This window comes from Fringilla coelebs (assembly GCF_963513975.1).
Source record: "Fringilla coelebs genome assembly, chromosome: 7".
NCBI classification, from domain to species: Eukaryota; Metazoa; Chordata; class Aves; order Passeriformes; family Fringillidae; genus Fringilla; species Fringilla coelebs.
The window spans coordinates 6,525,967-6,538,301 of record NC_140035.1 but is presented as its reverse complement, the minus strand read 5'-3'; the positions used below and the strand labels follow the sequence as shown (position 1 = coordinate 6,538,301).

At 42.2% G+C, this 12,335-nt stretch overlaps 1 protein-coding gene across 1 annotated transcript in view; it reads right to left on the bottom strand.

Annotated features, from left to right (window-relative positions):
- Positions 1-2,456, bottom strand: part of TMEM163 (transmembrane protein 163) — an 88,249-nt gene extending 85,793 nt beyond the window's left edge. Inside the window, exon 1 of the mRNA XM_084209026.1 lies at positions 2,132-2,456. Within this exon, the coding sequence (XP_084065152.1) occupies positions 2,132-2,285 (154 nt within the window). The 5' untranslated portion in view covers positions 2,286-2,456. The remainder of the gene's footprint in view (positions 1-2,131) is intronic.
- Positions 2,457-12,335: the final 9,879 nt, after the last annotated feature.

The window sequence follows — 12,335 nt, the reverse complement described above, 5'->3', positions numbered from 1 at the left end:
TAATTTTATTGCCAATAATTTATTTAACACATGGATATCCTTAAGGTATAGAAAAGATGAAGAAACTGGCTAAATTCACTGGATTTTTAAATTTATCTTTCAGTATCTTCACATATTAACAGATTTTCTTCCCATAAAAAAATCAGAAGGAGAAAAAAACCTGCCTAACAGTTGCAGAACACAAGCTTGGCATATTTGTGAAGTGATTCTAGGATATTCTTTACCATATGCTGACTTACCAGAAGTACTTTTCTATTTGGCTAAGGGATCATTTTAAAATGTCAAGTTAGAAATTGTGGAAGAGATAAGGCTAATAAAAAACCTGTTCACCTAAGGATGTTAATTTAAGGGTCCCATCCACAAAATTCCCACTGATTTTGGATCTGGCTCTTAAGGAGCAAATATCTTGTTCCAAAATTTAGTGTTAGTATTTATTTTTAGCAAACATGGAAGCATCATCTCTATAACTGGATCTGGTATGATTCACTGGAAAGGATTGTAGGAAAAAGTACAATCTAAAAGGACAGACTGCTAACATTTTCAACAGGGACAACCTGCAAAAAGCATACCAGATTTCCCTCTACAATGACAGTGAATTATCCTGGTATACATGGAATCAGTAACTACAGGAAAGGCTAAAAGAAAGGTACTGCAAGGGACATAGAAAGAGCATGGAGGCAAGGAAGGAAATTAAATCAGCAGCTTTAGCTTCATCTCCCTCAGAGATAGGTTAGGTACAACAGACACTATCTTCATGGAATTACCCTTAATGCCAAAAGGCACAGCTTTCACCTTTGGCTCTGTCATACTGGGCACTAATTACAATTTTCTGTAACCAAACTTCTGCGTTGGAACCATACTCAAAATTCCTCACTCATGTAAAAGAGAGCTCAGATTGCCCCCAGGCAGGCACAATGTCTGTCCTCAGCCACTGGCAGTGACAGCGAGGGCACCCCTTGAGTAAGGGCTGTCCCCAGCCCCAGCACGACTGGAAGCTGTCAGGAAGGTGGTGAATGCTCTTCCCCATCACTCCTCTACTTTGTGTCTACGATCTGGGAGCGGGCACGGGCTTCGGGAAGCTGGGCAAAGAGCAGGACACAGAGGGGTTACATGTAAAGGGGCTGTGGATGAACACTGAGAACACAAAAGGGACTCCTGGATGCTGAAAGCAAAATGGAAAAGGAAGAAAAGGCAACAGAGAGAGAGGCTACGGGAAGCCAATAGATGAAATTAAAAGAGGGAGACAAATTGTGTGGAAGAGGAGGCTGGAGGCGTTGTGGAGGACAGGGCAGTGGGGAGGGTTAAAATGGCAGCTGCCTTTGTGGGCGGCAGGTGAGTGAGCCCTGAACAGATGTCCGAAATGGATGTGCTTCTCACTAAAGCCTTACGCTGCCTGGAAGCAGGCAGCTTCCAAATACCTGGTCAGGTATTTACGTAAATAACAAAAAACGAGTTGTGTGGAAGTGCACAGCTCGGTGGGGGAAGGGAGACAAGTGCCCCGACTTCAACCCCCAGCCTGGCTGGGGCGGACCCCCAGGAAAAGCCCCGTTGTGACCCTGCCCGGGGGGCGGCTGCGACCACCTCTCCGGCTTGGGCACCTCAGCGGCCTCCGAGGAGAGCCCGGCCCGCCCGGGAGCGCCGCCGCCGCCCGCGCCCCTCGGCCGGGCGCTGCCTGCGGAGCCATGTGCCGCCGGCAGCCGCTCCGCCGCCAGGCAGGCAAGTTCCCGGGCGAGCTGGGAACAGCCACGAATAGAGTTTATAAAAATACTTCAAAGCTGTCGCGGAGCGCTCGCACGGGAGCTAAAACGGGGCAGAGCTTCGAGGGCGGCGCGGAGGGGATGTTAAGCGGCTGCCAGCGGCGGGATGAGGGGTGGGCGAGCTGGGCTGGAGGGGGGAGTTCGAGGGGCAAGAACCGGTGTGCGGCTGCCAGGGCTGAAGGGGAGGGGACGGGCAGGGCTGCTGCGGCGGCATGGGGAGAGCAAACGAGAGGATGCTGCGGAGAGGGTGTCGGAGGAGCCGTCGGGGTGGGTATCAGGCGCCTCGGGACGCAGGGGAGGTGGTGGGGCTCGCCACAGAGCAGGGCACCGTGCAGGAAGGCGGGGGACGGATGGACGGACGGACGGGCGCTCACCTCTGTCCTCCAGCCCCTCGCTGAACTGCCCGCTCTCCCCGATCCGCAGCTGCTCCTGCTGCTGCTCCCGGGGGGCACCCGGCGGGTTGGCCCCGGGGGGCTGCACGATGGCGGGGTCCGGAGTGGTGTCCAGAGGGGCAGCGGACGGCTCCATTTCTTGCGGGGCGGCGGGAAGCGGCCGGCGGCTGTGGCGGGGAAGCGAGGAGCGAGCGGAGCATCCAGCCCGGGTGCAGCCCGGGGAGAGGAGGAGACTCCGGCTCAGAGCATCAGGGAGACGAGGACGGGCAGCGAACAAACTCCGGGTGCTCCGCGCCAGCCGCTGCCCGCGGCCGCCTCATCACTGCCCGCGGCGGAGAGGGGCAGGTGGAGCGCGGTGCCGCCTCCCGGCGCTGCCCGTCCCCTCCCCGCCCCGCCGAGCTCCGCCGCCGGCGGGAGCGGCTCAGGAAGCGGGAGCCTCCTCAGCCTCCCCTCGCCATGGCGGGCTCTGCCTCCTCCTCCTCCTCCTCCCGCAGCCGAGCCCCGGGGGGAAGCGCTGTCCAGGGGCTGCACGGAGCCGGAGCGCTCCCGAGGGCTGCGGGTGCCGGCCCTGCGCAGCGAGGCCCCGTCCACCTCGCCTTCCCTCACACAGGTAAAGACACAGCTCCACTTGGCTGGGGATTTGCTCGTTCTCCCTCTGCCTTTGCCCTTTTTCGGGATCGGAGCAGAGTCGCCTCACACAGGCTCCTCTCGGCGACCGCGGCACTGAGGTTCTGTCACACTCGGAGTTGCCTTAAAACTGCCCTCGAACGTGCAGCGATCTCATGCTGAAGCATGGGGTTCAGAGCTGTCCTCACATTGCTCACCTGCCTTCCCTAGAAGAAGAACATTGCTTACCTGCCTTCCTGCAAAAGAACGTAGGGGGAAAACTAAAATCTCAGGAGCACAGAAATGCTTTTTAAAAATGTAAAATTTTACAGATAAATCTGTGCCAGGGCTGCTTGCTCTTCTGTGCTGGTTTCTGACGGCTAGATGGAGAGGTGCAAACAAACAAAGCATTCTTTGTGTGAGCACAGTCTCCCAACTGCGTGCTTACTAGCATGTAGATATATTTTGAAGGTGCAGCATGTTTTGACTTGAAAAATTTGTCTAGGAAAATATCAAAAGACAATTAAGCGTTGCAGCCCTGGTCCTTTGGTGATACACAAGGGTACAATCCCAATTAAAGTTGTATGAAGATCAGGTTGCCTTTCTCCTTTGAGAAATTAGTGAATTTGGAGAGTATAGAAAGGCCAGGAGGAAATTAATATTTATGCCAACATAGGGACATGATTTTATGAACTGTCAGAATCTTGCTGATGTCAGCCTTACAAAAAAGTTTTGTAGCTGTTTAGTAATACCTGTCTAAAAATGGTCAGTGCAACATTGTTAATGTCTTAATTTTAAGAATGTCTTAATTTTAAGAAATGTCTTAATTTTAAGAAATGCCTCTTAAAACTGTATACTAATCTTTAAAATCTTTCCATCTGAAATTTAAATCATTAATTATTTGAAAAAGTGAAAGTAAATATAAATAAATGTTAAATTACATTAAATACTGGTTTAGAAACTGCTTGGCATTTTGGCTATCCTGTGGAATGAAGATGGCTGTGGTAATGTGAGGGATTGGTGTTTTTACCTAATCTTATGATTTTTCTTCTGTATAGTGTACCATACCTACTGTATGAAATATTTTTGAAGCCTTCAAGCCTCTCACCTTAATGTCACCTTCACCCCTAGCTATCCTCCCCTGCCTTGTGATCCCAGAGCTCTTGCTCTTCTAGCTGGATCAGCATTAATATTAATGCAAGCAATGCCAAAATTACTTGCTTTTTCCTCATGAAATGGATAATAAATTCCAACATACCTATTTGATGTTAATGCCAAAAGAGGTTTTTTCTCATGTGCATAAGTTAACACAAGTGAGTTCTTTTGAGGGAACTGTTATATTGAGGTTTGGACCGAGTTGGAAGGGGTTGAAAACTAGTAATTGCATTTTTTTAAAATGGATTTTTTTTCTTTAAGGGCTCTGTATTAAGCTCAAGTTACCTAGAAGCTGCAAGATGCTACAGCAGATGGATGTATGCATGTGAGAGGTAAAGGAAAAGTAGAAAAGCCTCACCTTTTGTTGCTTACTGTAAAAATAGATTGTGGTGTGTCTCTTTCACTTAAAATGTGTCTGTAAAGTGAGAATCCTTAAATGAGTAGAAGCAGTTTTGTAACCTGGTCAGAGAGAAGGAATGGAGACCAACCACTCTTAGGGACCTTGCAGGGACACAGAAACCTCTGGTGGCACCTCTGTGCTCCCGTGCAGAGCACAGCCAGGACAAACCATGAAGGGTCCCTTGAAATTGCTGCCACAGATACAATGCTCCCTAATGCAGTTATTGCAGCATCCCTCCTCTTTTATGGAGATAAATCCATATCTGATCCATTCCAGTAAGAACTTCCTTATTCCTTGATAAATGAGAAACTGACCAGTGACTCTCCTTGAACACTACCTCCTTCCTCTTAGTCTCTCCGAGCTATTTTGGTATTCTTAGAACTTCCAGAAATCAAACCAAGAGGAAAGTGTCTGGAGATTCCTAATTCCATTTCTTTAAAAGGAGGTCAAAGGGGTAGGTTTCCAAATGATTTAGAGAAAAATAGGAACTAGGAACACCAGAGCACAAATTTTAAACTTTAATGGGTTTCTTTCTCTTTTTTTCAGTTGCCCTCAATTGCTGTTCTTACATAAAACTGTGTCTGGCAGGGACTGGAGCTATCTCTAATTGTATAATTGCTATAGTGTTCAGGCTATAGCAAAGAATATGATGCCTGCAAAGAGTATTATAGTTTCTTTTAAATTACTCTCTTCAGTGCTTTCAAACACAGCATGAGAAGGGTCATACACTGCATTTAGCAAATACAGATTCAAAACATTAGGCAGATCCACAATGAAGGGCCTTTCAGAACACACCATTGTCTACACAAACTGGCTACTAAGGAGCAGAAAGACTGTCATATCATAGCTGCTGGAAGCTGCTTTCCAGAATTGCCTCTTATTTCTCATGCCATTCACACAAAGTGTATTCAATTGGATAAAGATGTAGGGCTAGATTTTTAAAGTCATGGATCCTGTTTTCCAGCCCTGTTGGACATCTTGTGCATGAAACCCATAGGCAAAGTTAATGAAGATAAAAAGCCTCACTCTAATAGCCATATTAATACATTGTTTTATTTCTTGGTCCCTCAAACCTCCTTTTGTTGGATAGGAATAATGGAAAGTCAAAATCAGTTAAAAAAAAAACAACACAATGTCTCTGGATTCAGTCTAACTAGACTGACACCACCCTATCTCCTGTAGCTGCTGCAAGATTAATACACATTTGCAGAACTCTGTTCCCAGCTGGAGCTGCCTGTAATTTTCATTATATTTTGACTTCCAGAGAAAGGAGATTTCAGATGAGATGGAAGTCTCATGCACCACAGCAAACAGCAACAACACAAAGAACTTCTTCCTTATCTGTATTGTCTGTGCTCTGCTTTTGTTGTGGTTCTTTTATCTCCTTCCTTCCTTCCTTCCTTCCTTCCTTCCTTCCTTCCTTCCTTCCTTCCTTCCTTCCTTCCTTCCTTCCTTCCTTCCTTCCTTCCTTCCTTCCTTCCTTCCTTCCTTCCTTCCTTCCTTCCTTCCTTCCTTCCTTCCTTCCTTCCTTCCTTCCTTCCTTCCTTCCTTCCTTCCTTCCTTCCTTCCTTCCTTCCTTCCTTCCTTCCTTCCTTCCTTCCTTCCTTCCTTCCTTCCTTCCTTCCTTCCTTCCTTCCTCCCTCCCTCCCTCCCTCCCTCCCTCCCTCCCTCCCTCCCTCCCTCCCTCCCTCCCTCCCTATGAATAATGTCAATTGGATTTGAATTTCTGGTTTTCCTTTTGTTTTTGCACTACTGACTGGAATGTTTTCACTTGAATTAGCAGAACACATTGGTGCACTCAAAGGCTCCTGTAAAGGAATTTTGCTTGGTTTCATTGATATTAGCTTGTCTATGTTCCATATTGACCAACATCTTAAGTGCAGCACTTAAATTAAGAGCACTCTTGCAGATTTGGAAAGAGCTGGTCAGCTGACCTGGTGATTACTTTTTATTGTGCTTAAAGGCATAAGAGCAAGGTAATCCCATACACCATTTTGTTTGCTGGGTTGCATTTCACACCTTGCACTAAACACAAAACTGCCCCTTTTTGGCAACAAAATACTGTGTTTGTCAGTGGCATTGTATTGCAGGAAGTGCAAGTGTCAGCCAGGATGGTTTATTAGTTTGGTCTATCATACATTTCATGGCTGAGAGTCAAAAGAAAATCCTCACTTCTTACTGGATCAATATGCCTTTCATGGCCCTACAGCAGGAGCAGTGATACAGGGACACATCTCAAACAAAACTAAGAACCAATCCAGTTCTAAAGGTGCCCATCAGTCCCATAAAGGTCATCACTATAGCTCATCTTCAGTGTCTCTCCTCCAGAACTAAAGTCTGAAACTGAGTTTTCCTGGTATTCCAAAAGGCAGCGCCTTCCATACGTGTTTATGGTGCTTAAGTGCTCAGTAATTTGGCATTACAGCTCCCTATTCATGTCTTTTTGTGGATAAGGTGATAAGATACTTGAGATCATTTAGACATGTCCTTCTCCAATGACTAGGTTAAATATGTCTGTTTAGTGATGAAAACCTCTAGATTCTGTATTTCACTTTTTTTTTCACAAACCTTATCACTTCCTTCAACAGTCCTGTGCTACATTGGCTGCCATAGCCTTCTTTTCTCCTACAGTTTTCTTCTACAAACAAGTTAGGCTACACACTGTAGGATGTTTTTTAATCTTTGTTTGTTTGTTTGTTTGCTGGTTTATTTGGTGGGATTCAGGCAGAGGCAGACACAGATCTTGCTCTTGTTCTGTAGCTCACCTGTAGCCCCACAGCATTTTCAGTGGTCAGTAGGATCAGAACAGCAGGTTCTTTTAACCTGGTCTAGATACCTCTCAGCCTAGTATTTGTCACCTTGTTTCTTTCCTTTAGAGCTAAAAATAATGTTGATGTTGCTACACAACACTACACTAAACCACTGAACTTGCTTAAATTATTATCCAAGATATGTCAGTGGTTTAGTGCTTTTTCTCTTGCACTGGGTTAAATAGAGTTTAAATTGAAATTGTGTCTCTTTTTGGCATTTTTAGACTGAATATTAACTTGGGTCAAAAGTAATCAGAATGTTGTTTTGGCAAAAAAAATTTGATAATTCAGTACCTTTTCCTTCAGGCTATGAAGAGTGCACATAATAATGATTCCCAGAGAATACAGCATGCAGTGACCTTGGTAAGTAATTGATGAGACCTCACATAAGCACCTACCCTTTCTTTATAGAATGCAGTTGCAGGATCATATTTGCAAAAAATGCCACAGCCAGCATGAGCCACAAGCGCTGACAGATTCCATTGTGGCAACAAAGGAGGAATAAAAAGAGGCTACAAAATATATAATCTGAAAATGAGCAGAAAATCTTGGAAAAGATTCTTTACAGTGAGCATTTTCCGACTATTTTAAGAGCCATTCTTAGTTCGAGATAAAACTGCGGTGTAAATATGAGAAACCATAAAAACTAATCTCATTGTTTTGTTCAGAGAAATATTTTGCAGTTAAGTGAGACTGAATGTGTCTATTCCAAACAATGTTGTTTCTTTATACCATTGCAGACCTCTGGTTTCCAGGTTTTGTGTAACTAAATAAAACTGGCTTATTTGACTGTGGTTTTATTTCGTTGTTAATATTCACAAGTATTGAAGAGAAATGGAAGGGAAAATTAATTTTCAAGAGGTAACAACCTGTTACTTAAGTCATAATCTTCCTCTTTTTTATTTTTTTCCTGCTTTCCAAAGCATGTAGAGAGATCTTATTCCCAATGAGACTCTAACCATAGCCTATTGGATGATGTGACTTAAAGCAGCTGATATTTCATTTTTGCATCAAAGAAAAAAAGAAAGCTAGGAAATTCCTAGGAAGCAAAATAATATAATTTTGTAATAAACTTATCCAATTGCTTATAATTACTTGATGATAATTCCCATCCTAAAGCATTTTAGCAACCAGACACTTCCAACGTATTTGCATAACTTCAAGTTTTCTCACATTCATTTTGAAAATTTATACACAATTTTCCATTAAGTTCATATGATTAAACATGAGATAAGTGAACTACAGGAGTCACAAAACATTCTTTTTTTTGTATATAGATTGAGTCACTTTTCCTCTTCCTAAGTCCATTCCTCCTGATGCACCAGTCCATTGAGCCCTTTTCCCAACATGCCAGACCCAGGTTTTGTTAAAAAAGGCTGCATGAAAAGGTAGATACACATATACTTCATTCTCAGATTCTCCCCTTGCATGTATGAAATAGTTATAGTTTATAAATTTTATCCTGTGCATTTAAAAAATGAAAAAAATTCAAGAGTGGTAATCCCTACTTTGAAGGTAAGAACCTAATGCCTGTGTCAGAAAAGACAGAAAAAGAAAAAATAGATTTTATGGGGAATAATGCCCAACTCACATCTTTTCTCATATTTTAAGCTCTAATTTGTGATTTAGTTTGGTGTGTTATTCCTTGTGTCATCAGCAACACGATTTCTTTTTATTGCTGTATTTTCATCTTTATCAAAAGACCCTCTGTGAATGTTTGAGGGAATTACCTTTCTACTCCTCTTCAATTGCTTCTTCTTTGCTCTTGAGTAAGTACTCCACAGCAAAAGTACAGCTCACTATTGCTGTAAGTTGTTTGATAAACTCTCTGAGATGATAATATTTCTGCATTTTACTGAAGAGTATTTTATCCTTTTCTGATGCCAAATGAATTGTTCCTGGGGATCTGCCCATTCCCACCTGAGTATTTAGCAAGGATAACTATATAGAGTGTTTGGGAAAAGCCTGATAGCCACTGCCAAAATGAGTATTTTGTAAAACATGTTCTTCATAGCCAGGAAACCATTCACATCTCTCTGTGTGCCAGTTTTGAGGGCTTTTGGACACCTTCTCAAGCAGATATTTGACACTTTAAATCAAACTCTGCTAGGTCTTGATTGACATAAAATTTCTAATACCTAGAGGAATCTGTTGCCCACTTAATGTTTCTTGCCTGTTTGATTTTGTTTCTGGTTGCTTTTCTTTCCTGGAGGAAATAAAATTAGTTTCCTGAGCCCTGACATATAATTTGGGTTTGAATACTTAATTTTAATGAAGGGAGATGCTGTAGGTAAAATAATTAAATTCTCTAGGTACTAATTTTTGGGAAGAGGCAGAAATGTTGTCAACAGCCTGCAGGGGAGTGATAATAGATTTCTGCATTCTTTATTTTCACAGTATATTGATTGTTTCTCATCCTCCTAAAGAGTGAAGCACATAATTCATGTTGTACTTCTTGTAAGAAGAAATGGAGGCCATTTTTTAGTGGAATTCAACCCCAAAAGTTTGAATCCAAAAGCCAGGCCCTTCTCTGCATGCAGCAGTAGGAAAAGCAATGTATCTCTATTTGGTCTTGCATGGGGAAATAACACTGTGAATATTGACATTTGTCAATCCATAGTGAAGACTGTCAGATCTGGATTTATGGAAGATGGATAAGGTAGTTGGTTAATAACTCCAATATAACATTTATGTTATATTAGCAGTTGTGCCTGGCTGTTAGCATTTATCAATTTTAAAAGGGAGAGGAGCATCTTTAGGAAATTGAAGAACTTTTCTCTGTAGAATGAAGAGTGTTAAATCCACTCCACCTACAAATGCCTTCCTAAACAGCCAGTAAAATTAAAATTTAAATGCAATTGAAGTTTGAAGCTCGAAATACCAGCGAAATTTTGAACCTCTGCTGCAATAAAATTGTCCTGTACCCAAAAAGAAAGATGACAATGTCAGTCATATAATTTGATCAGACTATGATGAAAGTCAATTTCTGTCTCTTTCAGATTGTGTCTAAAGCTTTTGATGAGGCCTAAAAGTTATCAAGGGACAGGCAGTCACAGAGTGATGCAGGCAGCTCCCTCTCCATCATCAAGACCACTGATACTTTTGGTATTGGGGTGCAGGGATGCCTTAATAGCCACAGAAGTTTCACTTAATTTTCATATTCTTCAGTTAGCAAATTTAAATTTTAACAGGTTGTATTTTACTGACAGAACTGATATAGTTTGATTATTTTTTGCTCTATCCACTGACTAGCACAGCTGATACTGGGCTATAGAAATCTATTGTAGTTATATATTTAGGCAAACAGAGGCAATATCTGTAAAGAGAAATAATAAGTTTCATTAAACCAGCTGGTTTAATTAATTTCCAAATAGTATACTCAGCAAGTGTAGCTGGCTGTCTTCCTGACTTGAGGATTTGTTTTTCCAAAAGTACCTGCTTTCTTCGCTTTTTTCCTTAATTAAAAACCTGCTCACAGATTTGTCCTGTCTTCGTACCAAAGTGTCTTCACTTCACCTATCTGGGGTTTGTCACATTTAGGATATCAATGTATAATTTGTTAGCAGGAGATGCATCACAAAGTGACTTTTCAGGTTGAGTCAAGCCATATTTGGGTCAGGCAGGATTTTTTTTGTGTGTGTCACAAGAAAAAAAGTTTCTTCCTATAAAGTTTGAAATTCAGCTAATGGAGGCAAGGTGATGTGTTTTTTAATTAGCTGGACTTTTAACAAGTGGACCAATATTGTAAGGTGGACCTGTGAAGCAGATAAAGCTCTCTCTGTGGCAGTGACAGCCTCAAAACACTCATACAGACCCACAGCACATTTCATGTGCAAAAGGAGCCCAGTTTCTGCTCTTGGAGCAGCTGAGCACACTTCTTGCACCAGACAAGACTTGCAAGAGATTATCCGTGTTTGGGTGTAGTTGTTACTTAGTTATAAGATAGATCTGGCTTTTTTATTTGTATTTCTTAACTTACACTCCTCTAATTTTTCTCTGGATAGCTCTTTCTTGGCTTACTCATTTGAGCCTTACGTTCATGCTGAGAATTTGGGGGGTGACACAGTCAATTTTTTAATAAGATAATTTTTTTCTCCATTATTCTGCTGTGCAAAATCTCTTTTACTGCTACAATAGAATTGCTTCTTGTTCTTCTTCCCTTTTCAAAACTGAGGAGGGAGAATGAGAATGAATGGCCTGAGCCAGTCACAAACTGCATCATGAGAAGTTCGGGTGGGACATGAGGAAAATGTTCTTCACTATGATGTTGGTGCATCACCAGAAGAGGTTACTGAGACAGGTGGTGGAAACTTGTCCCTTGGAGGATTTCTAAGTTCAGCTACCACAAAAGCCACAGGTAACCACAGCTGACCTGGGATAGTGGTGCTTATGGTCCTGCCCAGAGAAAATGGTTGGACTCAATTATCTCCACAGGGTCCTTCAGGCCCAAAGTTCTTTGATTTAACCAATATAAACATCAGGGGTTATACTGCTGTAAGGTTTTACCTTGTAACTGATAAATAAAGTCATGTCAAAGCAGGTGGACACAAAATGTGAAGAGGTTTAGAGAAAGTGATAATTCCAGCCTAAGAGCAGGTTAATTTACCAATAAAGGATAAGTGCTATGTTTTCCTGAAGGATAAAATCCTGATGAATTACTCTTCTTGGATTGTTGCTTTACTGTTGATTTTAGAAGGGCTCTCAATGGAGTACATTACTTACCTTATAGTCTATCTAAGCCCCTTATTCTATTCTATCTTTTTATGATAAGTCTACTGCCTTTACCTTATAAAACTTTGAATTTTGGTCAGTTTGTTTCCTTTTTTATTTATGGGTACAGAAAAGTGACCTCATGCTTATGAAGATCATTAATTGTGAAACTCTCTGGAATTACAGGTTGTTCTGGCTGATATATCAGTAAACTTCAAATTGTCTCCTTTATCAGCCTGAAGTTTGTGTAATTGCGTTTACCAAAAATTCAGTCTCTAAATGAAATTTAATCAGGAAATAAAATCAAGAAGCTACCGAGGTCTGATTCACATCCCATAATCATTTTAAAGAGAAGTTTAAATAGAATGGAGATTGTCTTGCTTATCTTAACACTGAGGATAAAACATCTTTGGAAGATATTTACATTTTCATGGAGTCAGAGAACAATTTGAGTTGGAAGGGACCTTAATGATTATCTGTGAAGTTTTGTTTTTGTGGAGGTTCT